The following is a 19,001-nucleotide window of genomic DNA, read 5'->3' as shown; positions in this document are numbered from 1 at the left end:
CTTATTTTGTAAGTTCTTTTTATACAGAAAACAGATGACAATACCTCCTTGGTTTTCTTTCATTAGTGACTCATTTGAGTTTCTCCAGAGAGCCCTTCAGACTCCTCTGGGAACCCTAAATTGCAAGCTCTGCTGAATGCAGATTTTTCTTTTTACAGCTTTTTGACCTTTTTTTGTTACACCTAAGTGTATGAAGTTTAAAATGACCAGGAGAAGATCTTTCCTTTATAAAAAAGATCCTTTTAAAAGGATTTTCTATTTAATCTTAAATAAATATTGATGCAGAGAACTGTCACGTTGGTTATTCTTCATTACCCGTGAATTCTGACAGTGGGTTTCAAGTGGAGCAGTGGGGGAAGGTTGTTTGTTACAAATATTATTGGCAGAAAGTCAGGCATATTCTATGATTTCATATGAATGATATCCACTGAAAGTCAGCTAGCTTCCCAACCAACTCTGCTTGCTGTGCCTTAGCAACAAGAAAAAATCTGTTGCCACGTGGAAACGGATTGGGATTCATGACAACACTCCCTATATCCAGCCACCTTCAAACAACGGTAGCGTTTCCTCTACTGAACACAACACCCATGCCTTACTTCTGCTTAAAACAACTACCATTTAGACAGTAGCAGGTGATATCACATGCAAAATATTCAAAGGTGGCAAACTGGTAAATCATATTGTTCAGTGATTTTTTGCTCCCTTCCCCCACTCCCTGCCTGGCACGAGTAAGCACTGGGAATAAATGGGCATTTACTCCTGCAGAAATGACTGCCTTCTTGTGTTGCAGGTTGAGGAGGCTGTGCCAGACAGGTACAGCCCAGCTTTGTTTCAGGATTTGTGTTTGGATCGGGGCTAGAGGGAAAACTCTCTCATTATTGTAGCTGCTTGCTTTTAGCAACTCCAGCAAATCTTTTTGATAAAAAACCCCCATAGGTTTTTATCAGTTGTAACAGTTGAAGTGGTTTCTGTCGCTCTTATGGCATCATCATTGTCATGGTTCATAACAAGAGAACAAAATCTGGTTGGGACACAAATAATTACTTTTTGATTTGTGCATGGAGTGGGAGAGAAGCCTGAGGGAAATTAAGTAAATACCTCTGGTGGATTTTTGAAATTTTTCCTCAGCCACTGTATTCTTAGAGCTGAATGATTTGGAGAGAAAACTACAAGCAGATGATTGTTTTTGAGAGTGAATTTGTATTCAGCTTTATTTGTGATCCTCTTCCATACGCTCTCATGGTTGGAATGTGGGAAGTTTCCAGCATGAGTACTTGTGAAAGTGTATTTTAGGTTTGGATGCTTAAATTCTTTTTGGATGTCTGAATATATAATTTCCTTTGTGATCACATTACCCAATTTAGGATTCAGGTGTTGAATAGTTGCAGAAATTCCCCTGTCAGGGAATAGAAATGATCTCATTACCAGGTAGTCTGTGCTACGCCATGTGCATTTCAAAATGAGGTGATTTTTTGTTCAGGCTATTTATATTTAGGAAATAACAATACTGATGCATTTGCTTAATTTTAAGTATATTGAGTAACCCAGTTTGATATGCACGAGTGTTATACTAAATTCTTTAGGGACATAGTGACAGTGCCCTGAAACTATGAACAATTGTTTTGTTATCTTTGTGCATAACAAAAATGTTTCTAGAACTGCCCTGCAGCATGGAGTTGATGATGGGCATGTTTGCAAATTAAGCTCTGATCAAACAGACAAATATTGATGAGTGTGTTGTAAACTGAAAGCAGGTAAGGTTTGATTGCGCCTTGCAAATTCCAAAGCACAGAATATTATGCTTATATTTTGGAAACACAATCAGTCAAAAACCTAGATATTTGAAAAATCTGGAGTGGAAGCTTGAACAATTTACTGCGGAAGAAAAGCCATGATTCTGCCTTTCCTCATTTCTGTTAGTTTCAAAATAAATCCCACTTTAGAAGATTTAGCAAAAGGAATAATCCTGACGAAAATAGAAATTCTTCCTTCCCATTTTTGTCTTTTTTTCTCGCTAACTGCTCATGAGTATCAGATGCTCTTAGAAGAAAGGCAAAACATTTCTGTTCCATATTTGAAATTATTATTTCCCTACAATTTCCATAGCCTCTTTTGAGGTGTTGCACTATGAGTTCTAGTGTAGACAGATTGCTGGCTGCTACCACTGCACTAAATCCCAGCTGAGGAAAGCACTTGAACTGGAGCTCGAAGCACTTTTACTCTGTTTCTTTCTGAGCATGCTGGTGATTAAATTGCTAGCAGATGTACAGAGCATTGCTGATGCTACTGTGACTGCAGTGCTGGCAATGGCAGAAATACCAGCAGTTGTTGGAACAGCTTGGGCAGGAGGCGAAGCACAAGCAACTTGTAGGCAAGTCGTTCTCCCAAGCTGAGATGTGGCCAAAGCAAAATCCCAGCTCTAAAAATAAGGAGGAAAATTAAAATGTATCTCCAAAAGATATGACTAAATCCATGCTGTACAGTACCATTAGCCCTTGAGCAAAACATTAACCAGGTTGTAGTAAATGCACAGGGAGTTGCTGTAGTGGACCCAGTTCAATGCTCTCCCAATGAAGGAACTAAGTCAGCATTTTACAGTAAGATACAGCTTGTTTTTTCCAATGGAGCCATTAGTATACTTTGTTGCGTAGTATGTTGTGGGGGTAATTTCTTTCCAAACCTCTAAAAAATCAGTTTGTGCCGATATGTTAAAGTAGTATCATCGATATCTTCACACGCTTAACTTTAAATAATGTCAGAAGTTCTTAGCTTGTTTTAAAAATAACTGTACAGTTGAAGCAATACCAATTTAAACTTAGGTATAGACTTTGCATAGTAGGATTAGTCATTAAATTAGCCTCTGCTTCTAAAACTCAACCTGGCATATTTAATTCTTTGGCTTATAGTTCTATAAGATGATTATATAGATTATAAGTAAATATTTCCTTCTGATTGTTTCAATTACTTGCTGTTCACTTTATTTTAATCCTCCCATTCTTCTCACGTCATTACTCTACTCCTGGCAATTTTAGTGATTTTAAATACCACAGTAAACTCCTTTATAATGTTTCCCAATTTCAGACTAAATTTTCTGTGGCGTATTCAGATTTGATACTAGCAGTCCTATTCCAAAACTTTCTCTGGGCTTCCTGTCCCAGCTGTCCTCCTCTGTCACATGCAGGTTGTGTTCCCAAGCTAGGACGATGCCATCGCCGTGCCATGTTGATAGTTCAGACTCTGGATCATCCAGCCCACAGGACCTGTCCCTGCCTCTTTCTTCCTGCATCCCCAGCAGGGAAGATGAAACTGCCTGTGCACACCTACTCGTGTGTGATGGGACAGCCCTTCTGGAGGACACCCAGTGCTCTGGATCTCCTGCACATATGGTTTTCTGTCCCAGGACCACACGTGCTGCCATAGATAGCCCTGTCCTGTCCCTGACATGGGGCTTGGCAAAGCTTCTCCTCAAGCTGGTGAGGAGGCACGTGGGGATGCCAGGGTGGCAGCAGCTAGAAAGCAGAACTTGGCGTGGGCACCATTAACTGTTCCAAGGTAGTTTTTGTGAGAGATGAGCTGTTTGCCTGATGACTAATTAATTTGCTTTAAAAGCACATTTTGGCTCATTCTTAGAGTGATTTGCAAATGTGTTTTCAATCGGTGTGTGTGTCAGAATAATTTTGGGAGAGCAGGCTATATTTACCAGATATCTTCAGGGAGGAGTGGTCCTTCTCCAACAGAACCACCCAAAAGTTGGGGTCTTTGAAGATGGGCTGGACCACTTATCCTTCCTCTTCCTCTCCTGTAGGCAACTGCCCAGTTTGTCTCCAACAGCCAAAGCAGTCTGCTGAATAGAGGTGTGCTCAGTACCTAATATTCATTGAGGCAAGTTTAAAAAAAATAAATAAAAGAAAATGGGATCTATCATGGTAGCTAGGACATAAAAATCCTAAATTTCTGTGTTAATTTCAGCCTGACTGCTGTGAGTGTTTCCACATTACGCAGGCTGCATTAGCATCCACAAGAAAGATCATTTTTCTGTTCCAGAAAGCCACTTCCTGTTTTGTTCTACTTTCTCCTTTTCAGTTTCTATTTTCTTATGCTTTTAGAAATTTTGGGTTGTTGGGTTCCTGCATGGCAGGCTAAATGTACTGTCATGGTCTCTCCAATGTTTCATCTTTGCTCCACATTGATATAGGCCCAGGCTGCCACTGAAAAGCCATTGTCCTGTCCTCCCTTGTCCCTTTTCAGGGCTGTGAATTCCTCCTGGTCTGAAGGATAAACTAGAAGTTTGAGGATTTTTTTCTCTACTTGCTTTCAGCATCAGACACCTTTTGCAGACTCCTTAGAATTTTTTCCTAATATTTAATCTAAATTTTCCCTATTTCAGTTTAAAATTATTACCTGTCCTGTAAATGATTAGCTGTCCTTTCACTACACTCCCTGACAAAAAGTCCATCTATGTCCTTCCTGTTGGCCCCCTTTAGATACTGGAAGATACTACAAGATCTCTCTGGAACCTTCTTTTCTCCAGGCTGAGCAACCCCAACTCTCTCAGCTTGTGTCCATGGGAGAGGTGCTCCATTCTCATTATCAACTTAGTGGCCCTCCTTTAGACTTTGTCCAACAGATCCCCATCTTTATTATGTTGGGAAGCTGACAAATGGATGCAATACTCCAGGTGAGGGTCTCACAAAAATGCAGCAGAGGTGCAGAATCACTGCACTCATCCTGCTGCTCCTCCTCCTTTTGATGCAGCCCAGGATACAGTTGGGTCATGTCCAGTTTTTCATCCACCAACACCCCCAAGTCCTTCTCTACAAGGCTGGTTTCAATCCACTCATCACCCAGCCCGTGTCCATGTTTGGGATTACCCCAACCCAGACACAAGACTTACACTTGGCCTTTTTGAAATACATGAGGACTGCACAGGCCCAGCTCTCAAGCCTGTCCAGGTCTCTCTGGATGGAATCCCTTCCCTCTAGAGTATCAGTCATGCCACTGAACTTGTCATCCCCAGACTTGCTGAAGGTGCACTCAATCCCACTGTCCAGGTTCCTATGTTAAAATGAGAATGTTAAATAATATGGTCCCTGAGGGATGTCACTCATCACTGGTGATCAGGCACAGCCATCAAACCATTGACCACAACTCTTTGACTGCATCCATTTCCTTATCCACTGAGTAGTCCATCTGTCAAATCCACGTCTCTCCATTTTAGTGACAAGGATATGCATGGGATAGTATGAAATGTTTTGCACAAGTACACGTAGATGATGTCGGTCTCTCTCTTCTTATCCATCACCCTGTTGTAGAAGGCAACCAAATTTGTACTTTTTGCTGAGCTTCATCTTATGCTGTCATGTAAGTTCACGCTGCAGTACCAGTGCTCTCCCTGGGTGACCCTCCCTGTCCTCTGCCGGCGCCAGCCTGGGAAAGGAGCAGGGAAATCAGTGTATAAACTTTGACTGTGCTGCAGTGAGAGAGGCTTGTGCAATGAAAGACTTGGACAGGAACCAAGAGAAGTGGTGGTATGTAGGGCTGCTGCAGAGACGAGGTGTTAATGACACGCCAGCTAGGAAGAGTGAGTGGGATCCAAGGCAGTGTTGTGCTCTTCCAGCATCTCTGTTGGGCACAGGAGAGGGAAATTAGGCTTATATGTTGCAGTATTTCCATACAGAGCTGCTGTAATGCATGGAACTACATTAAGGTTTGTGATGAGCGTGGAAGGGTAAACAGTGATAGATGCTTCTGTGGTTCCTTGTCCCTTCCCTTTCTAAAAGTACAGGAGCAAGGGAGGAAAAAGCAGGTGGTGTTACTGAAATATGGATTCTGTAATTCTTACAGGGTGTGAATGATGGGGATTTTTTATGATTGAAATATACCAGGTGAGAATTGGATCCTTCTCAAAGCAAGGAATTAATTATGCTGCTTAGAAGTTGGAATAATGTGAGGGAGCACCACATGATCTTCCTGTTGTAGTGCCAGTGCACCTCTACAATGTCTTCTTTTCCACTTCCAGGCTTATTTTAGGCAGTGTTTATTTGTGTCTTGTGTGGCTTGTAGTAAGATAGAAGTTGCAAGTAAGCATCAGTATAGACAATATCTTGTCTTCTAATAGTGACAAGATATGAAAGGATCAGGGTGAGTAAGAGTGGGTTAACCTGGTTCTTGTGGAGATGTTTATCCTGTCTCTGCCTTTCAGAGTTCTTGTTCACTGTGAATTTTATAATTTTAAATCCCAGTCTTTATTAATCAGTGGTAAGATTTTGGCATTTGCATTTCCCTGCTGTGAAGACTTATTTGTTGATTTTCCTTTCTGTCTCCTCAAATATAAATCCTCTCTAATTTCATTGAGTGATCAGTTATTTTCATGTAACGTAAAGTAGAGCACAGAAAATTAGTATTTTCTTTGTGCCATACTGCATAATTGCATTATGTCACTTGTAATCTCTTCTTTGTAAGGTAAATAGTCACAGTCTTTTTTGTCCTTTCTCATATTAAAATTTATCAAAATCTTTGTTACTCCTACTACTGTTACTGTCTGAATCCCCTCTAACATTGGAGCATTCATTTCTTGAGATGCTGGTACCACTGCAACATGTGGCACTGCAGAGATAACACTGATCTACATTAGTTACCTCCCTGCTGGTCACAATTTTATTCACCATTTATCCTAATTTCCTTTAACTACAGTTAAGAATTTCATTTAGAAGAGTGGTCTTCTTTGAGAAGGGTTCTGTGACCTTGAGGTGTCTTTCCTGAATTGATAAAGTTTGCTTTAAAAGTATGTGTAATTACATTTTCTCCCCCTAGTATATGTTGATTTCAATGTTGAGCTCATCATTAAATTGTCTTTTCACCCAGTATTTTTTAGGTTTATCTTGAGATTCTTTACTGTCATTTTTGATGTTTCCTGACCCAATAATTGTGTGTTATCTATAGACTTTGCCATCTCATTGTTCATATTCTTTTCTTGATCAAGAATGAATGTAATAGAAAACACAGAACTGAGTTCACCAAACCTTTCTCCTGATGTGAAAGAATTATTATTTGAAAACATATGTTGCACTATTCAGATGACTTGATAATTTCTTTTTATTTAGATTTCAATAGATGAAAGACTAGATTGCAGTTACTTTATTTTTTTCCATGCAAAAACCATAACAAAACTAACAGTCTACCAAATTACCTTACAGACCCTGTCCAGAAGAATTTCAAATCCCTATTTGGAAACTCCTTCAAATAAGGTACTTGTGAACCTTCTTTATAATTCTGTTTCATCAAACAACAGGCAAGGAATGCTTCTGCTTCAGTTCAACTTCTTATTCACAGCTTTGAAGATACTTGTGAATGTGACCTGAAGTTAAATCCAGTTAAGAAGTTATCATTTTTTGTGTGTGTATTACAAATCACATCTTACTATTAGTGAGTTTGTAAACTGAATTGTTGTTAATTCCAATGTGCACTTGCTTCCCAGTCACTTAAGTGATAGCCACTGTTTAGCTTACTTTTACAGTATTTTGAGAACTCTAGTTTGTATGTCACAAGATTTTACTCTCTCAGGTCTCTTCTATGTGCCTTAAAAAGCTCCTATACATAGAAAGCAAACAAACAAAAAGATGAAACCAAATAGCATCAAGTTATTTCTTTGTGTCACTTGGTGTGTTTTGCTGAGACAGTGAGGAAACACCAAAAAAGAAGCCCAAGGTAAATTCTTCAGTAAGGAGTGGTACACAGAGTCTGGGTGGAACATGGTTTTATGGAAGACTGAGTTGGGTTCTGTTTTGACAGACACATCTTCAGCCTTGAGGTGCAGGGCAGAAATCAGGTGTGGGGAGATCAGAGGTGTGTCTATTCTAAAAGACCATATCCTCCTGGCAATGCACAGATGAACTGATCTACACCTATCATAGGAAACCTCTAAAGGTTCTGAACAAAAATAAAACAGTATGAAATAGTCTTTCAGTGTGTATTAGGTTTGAAATAAATTATTTAGCTGAAAAATATTGGAAAATATATTCATTTTAAACTGTATCTGTGTGATTTTGGAATGGTTCCTATGTCTCTGCTTTGCTAGAATAACAAGTGTTTTCATCATTTGTCTGTTGTTCAAAGGTAAAGCTGATGGATGGTTAAACCTCTCCTTTTCTAGGGCAGCAAATCTAAACTCAGCTCAGCTCGTGGGGCACCTGCAACCCATGATACAACTGGCAGAAGCTGGGGTGCATTTCCTTTGAGACTGGGTGCTTGCTTGTCATTTACCTGTGAAGAAGACATTGCTCAAAGGGAGGGAGTGGACAGTGGCAAGGCAATTTACTGCAGCAGGAATAAATCCCTGTTTGTCACAGTTTTCAATTTCTCTTTTCATTCAGATTTATGGAGAAAGTTCTTCCTGTGCTGGGAGAGCTCTCAGGAATATTTTTACTCTACAAGCTTCTGACCTGATTAAAGACAGGGTGTACCTGACTGGCATTTGCAGGTAAATCAAAATAATTTGTTTTAATTAACTTTAAGAGTTTTATTTATTATGCTATTGACAAGAGAGTAAATTCTGAGTGATTCTGTGTATGTCACTAAGAATTAAAATATTTTCTTTAAAAAATTCTTTAAAGTCTCATGTGCCTTAATATTTTTTCTTACATTACAATGTCAATTGTCGGAAAGCAGCAGTGGCCTGATTGTATGTACATTAATTCAATTGCTTATGGTTTTCATATACAATAGCGTTTGTCAGTTATTTTGTTGAAAAGAAAGTGTATTAATTTCAGCCGTGGTTTGGAGTTATAAAAGAGCTTAATTGGATTCCAAGATTTAGTGACACAATGATTTCTGTATGTAATTTATGGAATATTTCTGTAATGAAGTGGTTTTCCATTTGTGTTGCATTGCAGCATGAATGCTTCCTCCTGTTTTCAATTACACCAAAATGTGCAGCTCTCTATTATAAAACCATTACTTCACACCTGCTTAAGAAAAATCCATGACTTTTTTATTATTGTTTAAATATATACATCTACCAATAATCTGAAAGATTAAGTCAATGCTAGATTAGCACTTAAAGGTCTTACACATATTGTTTAGCTGTACTGATTATGGCATGCTTGGAATGGAGATAAAAGGCTGAGGCTAGAAGCTGGATTTTATTTATCTCTTATGCATCTTGGGATGACGTGTATGCAACACAAATTGATAAAAATTCTATTGTGAAGTATGCTACATGAATCAGGTATGTAAGGAAACTTGCTCATCTAACATAAGTTCCCTCATTGTAGCTGGAGGTACCCCCTGAGGCTTGCCAACATTATTTCTTCCCTTGAAATGAATAGGTTTACAAAAATTAGGAATTGAGACAAAGAATTTTCTCCGCTGAACAAAAAGGCTGACTTTTGATAGCTTTAAAAGGACCTCTTTATTATAAAAGGATGTTTTAACAGTACTGTAGTTTAAGAAGTGATGTTTTGCTTATTTGCAGGAGAAGTTGTGTTGGATCAGAACTCGTGGACTGGCTTTTGGAGCAGTGCCCTTTTGTCAAGTGCAGATCTACAGCAGTTGGAGTGTGGCAGCTCCTCCTGGATATGGGCATTATCTTGTCAGGTCAGTCCTGCCAGTACTTGCAATGTGAGGAAGGCTATCCCTTTCTCCTGCACAGGACAAGAGCCGTGGTTTTGATCAGAGGAGGGGAAGAAAATAAAGCACAGATTGATCCAATTTTCTTGCCAGCTCTTTTTTCTACTATCTTTTTGGGAGGCTCACTTCTGTAACCTTTCATTTCATAAATACCAAAGATCAATCCCTTGTTTTTGGTAATTTCATTCCTTTTTCATGCCTGTAATTGCCCATTATCAAGCTGCAGACAGAGTGCGTGTCTTTTCCAGGCTTTTATTTTCCCCTCAAGCTATTTTTGGTTTCTCACAAGACAGCAGCTATTTAGTTGCTGCAGATCATGGCTTTACTAGATGACTTCTGTTGCTATTAAGCTATTAATGATTTTCTTTTCCTCTCTGTTTTCCATAATTTTTAATTACAACGGGATGAGAGAGGCTCCAGTTCCTTGAGACAGTGGTGAGGCCAGGTTCTACCCTGCTGTCTCCAACTCCCCCACCAAACTGAGGGATTTGGTCCAGCTAATGTGATTGCTGATAATTACACTGATACCTAGCCTCTGGATAGCTGATGGATTTTACTTGGAGGCTGGAATTTAGGTAGCTCAGCTCAGATCATACTCCTGGGGTCTGTACTAGACACTTAACCTCTTTCTTATGAAAAGGTGAGAACTTATGGAAGATTTCTGCGTATGTACACTGAAAGTGTACTTTAAGGTTTTCATCAGCTAAACTGACAGCATGTCTGGTCATGCAGCGTCAGGGCCAAATTACTTGTTGCAGAAGGTTGTGATTTTGGCTTTGGACTCTGCTTTTTTCCTCATTAAATCCCATTTTTTTTCAGGAAAGACAACTGATACATATTTTTATCTAGGTCTAGTCTACAAATGTAGCCCTGAATTTGAGGAGAAGATGGAATAATGATGGGCTGCATCCCCATTACTGAACTTTGTTTACTAGTGCCTGACCATTAGTGAAAACAGCTTAGAAACCAATGGAAACTGAGACTCAGAAATCTAACAAAAAAGAGGAAAATTTTTATTCCATAAACCTGAACTGATTCCAAAATTGATTAAACACTCAGCAGTCTTAATGCTTGAATTTCAAGATCCTGGAGATCTTTAAATTGAGGTTTTGAGGTTTTCCTGTTTGGATGCACTGAATTAAACTGAGACGGCAGGATTGTTTCTGTGCTGAGTATTCAGTCCTTTTGTCCTGTGTGATGGTACAACTCAGCATTAAGATCAAGTAATACAGAATATGGTGGGAATCTTTACATGTTGAAAGTTTAAAGAGTATCTAATTTTTTTTTTCTTACAGTGGACAGACAACTCTATTTTCAAGACAGTCATGCTTTCTACCAGTTCTCAGCAGATGAATGCACCTACCTTTTCTGTGAATTTGAGAAAGAGGAAGCATGGAAGAATGGAGTAAAGCTCCTACTTCAACTACTGCCACTGTCTCCTCCCAGGATTGACATGTGCAATCTGTAAGTGTGCATATACAGCTGTTTGCAACTTCTACTGACTGTTTTAGAGGTGTCTGGCCTTATAATGTCAGTTTGCCCCCAGATCACCTTGCAAATGAGACAGCTTTCTCTTGGGGGTGGAAAAATCTTGTAGAGATGTGCTTTTCATCTGAGAAGGTCAGTATGGGTAGGAAAATGGAGGCACCTGACTAGGGGGTTTGGGCATATTACGTTTTGAGGGACTAGCTTGCTGTCTCTAGCTTGCTATATTAGCTGGGCATGTGATTTTTTTTTGGTCTGCTCTTACATTTGGAGGTTTGGCATGAATTTGGCAGCAGGGATGCTCTGGTGGTGATTGACTAGCAGATCAGATGTCCTTGTGATGTGTCAGGATCAGCTTTCAGATGGATTGACAAGATGGAAGCGTGGTATCTTCAGTCATTTGATTTTAATTTTCTACTGTATATTTGCCAGAGCTCTGTGTATATTATTCCTTTTTGCAGAATATGCCTCTAAAGAGTTTTGCTTCCTACATGTCTTCACCTGACTATTGAATGTTATCATACTCTCTGTGCTCATGTGTCTGCACTCTAAGGTTGCCTGTTTAGAGTGGCTAGAAGGAAAACATAGTTATTTGTTCTGCAGTGAGAGGACAAAATAGAGGAAAAAGGTGTTAGTGAAATCTCTGGAGGCTCATGACCATTTGTGTAATTTAGTAAATCTGCAGGAGTAGGCCTGAACAGACAAGTTGAGTTAAATCCTTTCATTGTTCCTACCATGATGGTCCCCAAACCCAATACTTTGGGGAACTATTACTCTGGCAGTACTAGAATTTATTCTCTTTGACACCAAAGACAAAACTTTCTTCTATGAATACTTTCCTTCTCTACATATTAGCTTTTAAAAATGCTCATTCTCGAAGATGAATGTCCAGTAGAATATTGCAAAGAAGCACAAAGTCCAAAGATCCTGTAAGCTGTCTCAAGCTCAGATTCCTAAATTCAGACATGTTGAGCTGGTAGGGAAAAAATTCAGTAATTCCTCTACATAGTTCAGGGCAGAAACTTGATTCCCTTCCCTTCTGCTGACTGCCCTCACCAATCAAATATTGGCAGTTCTGGAGTGGAGCTTCCCTTCAAAATGCATTTATTTGATCAGCTGCAGTGAGTGTAGGCAAGTGACAAGAACCCCAGGCTGGCTAGAGCAGCAGGACTGAATATGATCTTCTAAGCAGATGACTCACATGGGACAAAACCTTTGACTGTTTTTGCAAATAGAAATTCTTGTCTTCCTGCCAACTCTGGTGCTAAACAGTTTGTCTGTCTCTTAAATATCAGGGCATTTTGATCTTGATTTTAGTGGGAATTGGGATTTTTCTCATCACTGTAAGTCAAACCACTTTTCATGGTTTGTGTCTCCTCGTTCAAAGGATTTGAATCAAAAGGACAGAACAGATAGGTCATATTGATGTGTTACGTGAAGGATGCTGGGTAGGAAAATGGATTGAAGGCTTTTTAGGTTCAAGTTTACAGTCTGCTTTGCAGTTTTATCGTTTCACTACAACTGTCATTTCCAGTGCAAGATGATCCCTGTCACATGAATTGAACAATTATTCATTAATGTACATTTCCAGCTCCTTCCTGCTCACATTATTCAAATTTGAGTTGAAGCTGGATTCCTTTTGGGAATATTGTCACTGAAAAATTGTTTTCTGGAGCTTTTACCTGTCAGATTGTGAGGGTGCTTTTTGAAAAAGTATATATTGTAGGAATTGAATTTTAAATAATGGTACACCCTCAAGGGAATGTGATATTAAAGCAGAAGGAGACTTTTCCAGGTTCAAAATTCTTCATGCTTGATGCAAATAATAAACTACTAAACCACAGTCAGAAAGGGAATAGGTGTGATGAGATGTTTGTTAAAGTTGTCTGACCTGGTTAAATAAAGCCATATACTCCTTTTCATGAGGAAAGACAGCAATTTTAAAAACCTTTCCCTGAAGTGTTTGCCTTTTCTTGAATATATAAGCTGTTTTGCCTACCATTAGAAGCACAGGATTTTTTATTAGTTTAATATTTTTGTACTCATTTTTCTGTCTTAGCTTTTCCCACAATCTATGTTGATTGCATTAACTCTATATGTACATAGGGACAGAGAAATTCTTACTTCATCAATGAAGTTCCCTGCTTTTGATGAGATCAGAAGCAGCTGCCTGCTTGTGCACCAGAAGGGAACATTGGATGTCTCCTGGTGGTCCCAGAGGCCAGATGACCTCTGCCTCCTCTGCAGCTGTGGGCAGCAGCCTTGTGCTTGCCTGGGCTGCATCAGTGGGTCTCTGGAGTACCATGGTTCTGCTCTCAGAACAGAAGGAGCCTGTAGACCTGAGTAGGCAGTGGCAGCTCTGGGGACTTCCTTCAGCAGCTGTTCTGGAAACCCTGTTAAATAAACATAGCTCAGATTTGACTTGCTGTACACATTTTTGATGGATGTGTGTTTGTTTCTGGGCAGTTTTAGCAGTGTTACCAATTACAGTAGAAAACTCTGGAACAATGGAAATACTGTTTTGAAGTCTGAGATGTGCTTGTGATTCCTGAAAAAAAGCTCCGTGTTGGCCTTGGTGGAAATTCCTTACATTCAACATAACATTGGTGGGATTCACCATGGAAAACAAGTCAGGGCATAGCAGATTTTCAGCAGCTCATGCTAATCTGAAGGCTAATGTTGTGTGTATTCCAGGGGATTCAGACCCTGTAAATGCTGTCAAATTAGATGGGACAAATGAAGAGGCTTCTTGGGGTCGTTAAACACCCAGTGTTAATCACAGTCATTCTACTTGAGCAGAAAACAAGTGAACATTGCAGTACCCTGAGAACAAAAAATCTGAGTTGAAAGCTGTGCCATGGGCTCCCTTACAACCCTGAGTAATCACTTAGGCTCTTATTTAATGCCTCCTGAACTATTTTCCAGTTACTGCAATGGTGTTGCTTCAGGTGTTTAATCCTTGTGTGCTTCTATTTCCTTCTTTGTAAAAGGAAGTGTTAATAATAATTCCCAGAACAACTGGTAGACTAAAGGAACGTTTCAAGAAGGCACTTGGTAGCTGAGACTGTTGAAATTTATCACATAATACTTTTAAAAATTATTGGAAGGTATGTTAGCAGAGTTTGTTTTCTTAGTCTTTACATTGCTTTTTATTTTCAGGAGTGTTGGACTATGTTCTCTGTCTCCTGTCCTGAAACAATTTGTTTCTATTGATATCAGATAAGTAACCGTTCTTAGAAATAATTTGGTTTTCATGCAAACAGCCAGGATGGCATATTGATTTAGTTAGTGCCTTATGGAGTTCCTGGAACGCTTTTGCTGAACACAAACAGCTCTCAGGTATTACATGGAAACTGACTTGCCTGCTTGCAGATCTAGAACAAGCATCCCTGCATCTCACTCTGCTTAGCAGACTGAGCCCACAGATCTCTCAACTGTATAAGCACTCATTTGCCTGGGCTTTGTAGCTCCTGTTTGGTACCAGAATCTCTAGGTCCCAGCTGTCCACTTTTGAAAAAATTAGGCTGTAACTGTTGCTGTTGTCCATCGGCCTGGGTGTCATAATATACCCTTCCTCTCTGATTCTGAAGAGCTGACTCTAATTTTTAGTGTATTCATTGTTTCAGAAGTATTTGATGATCATATGCAGATAAATACTGGGAGTATTTTTAAATAGAAAATGAAGTGATAAGGCCCAAGAAGGAACTAGCTATGTTATGTGCTGTTCTAGGTTTATAGATTGCATCTGTGCCTGTGTCTGCTGAGCAGTCTTCTGCCTCCAGTTTAGAAGAAGCAGGTCCTGGCCTGGTTCTGAGAGATCAGAAGAGAACAGATACGTAGAGAAATATCTAAAAAGTTCAGTTATTTTAATCTCATTCCAAAGTATAAAGAGAAAATCTGAATAAATCAGTCTTGGTAAATAAAAATGCATTCATTTATTTCTTTTGGGCTCTTTATAACACTTAAAATGTTAAATCACATTTCCTTTGAATAGAAAAGGCAGTTGTGAAAATAACTGTGATTTTAATCTGAATTACCATTTTGATTTGAATTTGCTTGCCCCAAAATGAATGCATGTGTCATTCTGTGCTTTCTGACCTTAATTTTTTAATCAGGGAACGAAATTTTTGGACATGGGATGTAAAAACCTCAATATACCAGCTGCATATTCCAGCTGTCTTGCCAGCTCTCTCCCCTAGGACATCAAGGCATATAAGCAATTAAATAATTTAGTCAAAGACAGAAGCTTCTGCTAATACCTGGGATTTATGTTTATTTCAGCAGCTGCAGTTGTGTGTATCTGTTCTGCTTGCTGGCATGCTTCTTGAATGCCATGAAAACTAAAGATCTCAAGGGCATTTTCTTTTATTTCTTCCTGTAGTTATATCCCTATAAAATTGGTGTAATGCTTCTGACTCTCCAAAATCTTCTGAAAGGCTTACAGATGTTTTAGTGATGGGAATTAGACTGTTTTAAAGAAAAACACAGTCTTATCCTGTACTGCCCACTTTTGTGTGGCTATTTCCACATGGGTCAGATGGTTTCTAGGAGGGTTGTACCTTTACTGCCTCACTTTTGAAAAGACACATTAAGTCTCTTTCTTGCAAGTCACTGTCAAGACAACCTAATATTGTTCTCAGCTGTCGCTTTGGTTTGGTTATTAATGGCTTCTTAAATGTATTATTTTCACTTTCACTTATTTTTTCTGAATATTGAATTTCACTTGTCACAAAATTATTTTGATGTTGTCTATTTTCATCTACATGAAGTTGTATTCCATAGGTGCTGCTCCACACCTTAGCAAAACTGGGTGGTGGGCAGATATAAAACTCATTGCTCCATTCATAGAGTAATTTTTTAGCCAAGCAAAAGATGCCATCAAATAAAGCAACTCTGTTCTAAAGGGTCCTGCATTCTGCATTCTTCATCATATTTTTATAGCTGAGGAATTCTCTCACTGCTTCACGTTGGTCGGATCAAAAGAGTTCTTGACAGCAAGGGACAAAGGGTGTACTCTGTCATTACTGACATGATTAATTATTGTCATGCTGCAGTCCTCATTTTGATGTGGAATCTCAAAGGCCCTTTTACATTACTGCCTGTGGCTACACAGTTTCTTACTTTCCAGGAATCAAAAGATGTTGAAACAGAATGAAAGAAATAATAAAATCTTATTTTTATTTTTTAAGGCCTGATCAAAAAATAGAAGATACAGCAGAAACCAATGCTGAAATTCTTGCTCGTCTCACTTCTGCGGTAAGGTCATTGCATCAAAGTTTGAACTGATCATGTTTGAAATATTGTCATGTTTTGGATCCTTTCAAATTAAAGACTTAGTCTAAGTGAACAGATGTTTGTACATGAAGACTGTTTTTTTAGTCTCTGGAAGGGGAGAGCTTTACTGAGGTCTTAGTGTGCAATTCCAAAGCTATTAAAATCAACCCAAGCAAGGACTGCAGCAGCCTGCTCTTGTAATATATGCTATTCGTGGCCCAGAAGATACCAACTTGGAGGACCAAGGTGACTTTTGTGTGATGTGCTTTACTCTCAGACCCTCTTGGACAAGTCTACATCAATGGGAGACAAAGGGAGATAAAAGTTTTCAGCAGCCCTTGTGTAGATTATCATAAACTTCTGAGGAGACTCACCTGGGAAACCTGAGCTTCCCAGCTATGTTTAGCCTCAGTAAACTTCACCATAATAAACAATAGCTTGTTCTGTCTCTGCTAGAGTGTGGTGCATCTTGTTTATATTGTGAGATCACTGTTCTAAGTAGAAGAAGATAGACAGGACTTCAGAAAGTTAAGCTAGACTGACTCAATTTAATGTAATCTGTGTGATAGCACAGAGTGCACCCTCAGAAAATTAACAATGCAACACTGTGAGGAATGGTTGGTCACCATCCCTGGAGGTATTTCAAAGATGAGTGGGTGTGGCTCTTGGGGACATGGTTTAGTGTGGACTTGGCAGTGCTGGATTAACTTGATGTACTTGATGATCTTACAGGTCTTTTCCAACCAAAATAATTCTATGATTCTATGGTTGTGCTGCCGCTTAGAGGGACTTTGACAGTCTGGAGAGATGGGCCAACAGAATCTCAGGAAAATCAGCAAAGGGCAATGCAATATCCTGCATCTGGGAGAAATAACCTCATGATTCTATGCGGACTGGGGGTTGACTGAAAAGCAGCTTTGCAGGAAAGGACCTGGGGGTTCTGGTAGACATCAGGTTGAACCAGAAACATGCCCTTGTGGTAGAGAAAGCAAGTGCTTCCTGAGCTGCATTAGAAAGAGCATTGTCCTTAGGCTAAGGCAGGTGACAAGGTGTGGAGTCTCGGGTCCAGTTCTGAGCTCTCACTACAAGAGATATCGATGTCCTGGAGTGCATGTGAAAGACCATGGAGATGGTTGGGGAATAGAGAACTTGACTTACAAGGAGAGTCTGACAGAAGTGGGAGTGGGGCTTGGAGAACAGAAGGCTATGGGAGGACCTTATTGATGTGTACAAATACCTGATGGACAGGCTCCAGCTGGCCATGATTTTCAGCAGAGGTTTGGATCAGATGATCTCCAGAGGTGCTTTCCTACCTCCACCACTCTGGGATTGTGCAATTCTGTGAACACTGCACCTAAGTCATGGTATCATCAAAACATGGAATTGGTGTTAGTTCTGTTTTTGGCATGTGAGAAAGTAAAGAGACAAAAATGAAGCAAGCAAGATAAACCTTTTATGAAAAAAAGCACAAGGATAAGAGGTATTTTAAGAAAAATAAGGAAAGTGCTATTGTGAAGTTGTTGGAAAATTGAAGGAAAGGAGAATTTTTGCTGTCTTTTGTAAAGACAAATGTCTTTACAAAAGATATTTAATAATGCGTTTGGAAAGCTAGTGATTCTGTATGTTCAACTTTATTCAAGAATAATTTAAAATGTATGACATAAGCAAATGTTCTGTTTTAAATATCTTTTTTTTATGGTCTCAATATTCAAATTCCTTGTTTTCTCTACTATTTTCTTAACTGAAAATGAAAGGTGAACTCAGAACCTCAATGTCCTCCATTTTTCTTACCATGCAGAGCAAAAATAGAAAATCGTGAAAGACTTTCTGCAAAGTTATATTTTTTTAAAACACTTGTAAAACACCAACTCTATAAAACATTGCCAGTATTCTTCAAAAGCTTTGCCTATCAAAAATAGAATAATGGGAGTTTTGTCAGTTAAAAAAAAAGGGACACGCTCAACAAAACAAAGTGCTTTTGAGTTTGAGAACTGGATCTAGCTGGCTGCACTTGGGTAACATGCATGTCCTTAAACACCTCATTGACAGTGAGCTCAGAGTGTTTCACATCTGTGAGGTCAAACCTGTGAACTACATCCTGAGTCACTCCAGCAGCAGGGCACCTGGACAGGGTTTTCTTAAATGAACCATTTTATTACTGTAGCTAACTAGCTAAAGAAAAATTAGGCAGTTGCATCTCCAGATGGCCTGAGACCCATCTATTGCCATGGTGATGTCAAGAATCTGATCTTTTCTCCTGCATTTTCTGATTTTCTGCAGAACATTTTAGTCCCTCTGTAATGATTTTCTAGTCTACCCCTGGGAAAAAGGCACAAGACCAGAGCAGCATCCTCCAAATTTTGGCATCTGTAAATGAACTTTTCCTGTTTATCCCCCCAGAATATTGCTTTTCCTCCATACAGTAGATTGGGACATAAAAGACTCTCTGCAACTGTCTGGGAAGTCTTTTTAAATCCCAGAAGAATTTGAAACCTCAGCTCACACTATTCAACAGACTGTCCAGTGTCTTGGTTCTCTTTTTTTGTAAGCTGGAGCTGGAAACTGTAAGTGAAGTTATTAACTATTACTGGAAATATGTTCACACTTTTGGCTTT

The 19,001-nt window shown here is 39.3% G+C and overlaps 1 protein-coding gene across 1 annotated transcript in view; it reads left to right on the top strand.

Moving 5' to 3' along the window:
* RAPGEF5 (Rap guanine nucleotide exchange factor 5) overlaps positions 1-19,001 on the top strand; it is a 156,747-nt gene that overhangs the window by 21,075 nt on the left and 116,671 nt on the right. The window contains exons 2-6 of the mRNA XM_058024290.1: positions 7,197-7,247; positions 8,373-8,479; positions 9,473-9,594; positions 10,923-11,091; positions 16,302-16,368. Coding sequence (XP_057880273.1) covers positions 7,197-7,247; positions 8,373-8,479; positions 9,473-9,594; positions 10,923-11,091; positions 16,302-16,368 — 516 coding nt within the window. The remainder of the gene's footprint in view (positions 1-7,196; positions 7,248-8,372; positions 8,480-9,472; positions 9,595-10,922; positions 11,092-16,301; positions 16,369-19,001) is intronic.

Source organism: Melospiza georgiana, chromosome 1 (assembly GCF_028018845.1).
Source record: "Melospiza georgiana isolate bMelGeo1 chromosome 1, bMelGeo1.pri, whole genome shotgun sequence".
Classification (NCBI taxonomy): Eukaryota; Metazoa; Chordata; class Aves; order Passeriformes; family Passerellidae; genus Melospiza; species Melospiza georgiana.
This window is presented reverse-complemented; position numbering and strand designations above follow the sequence as displayed.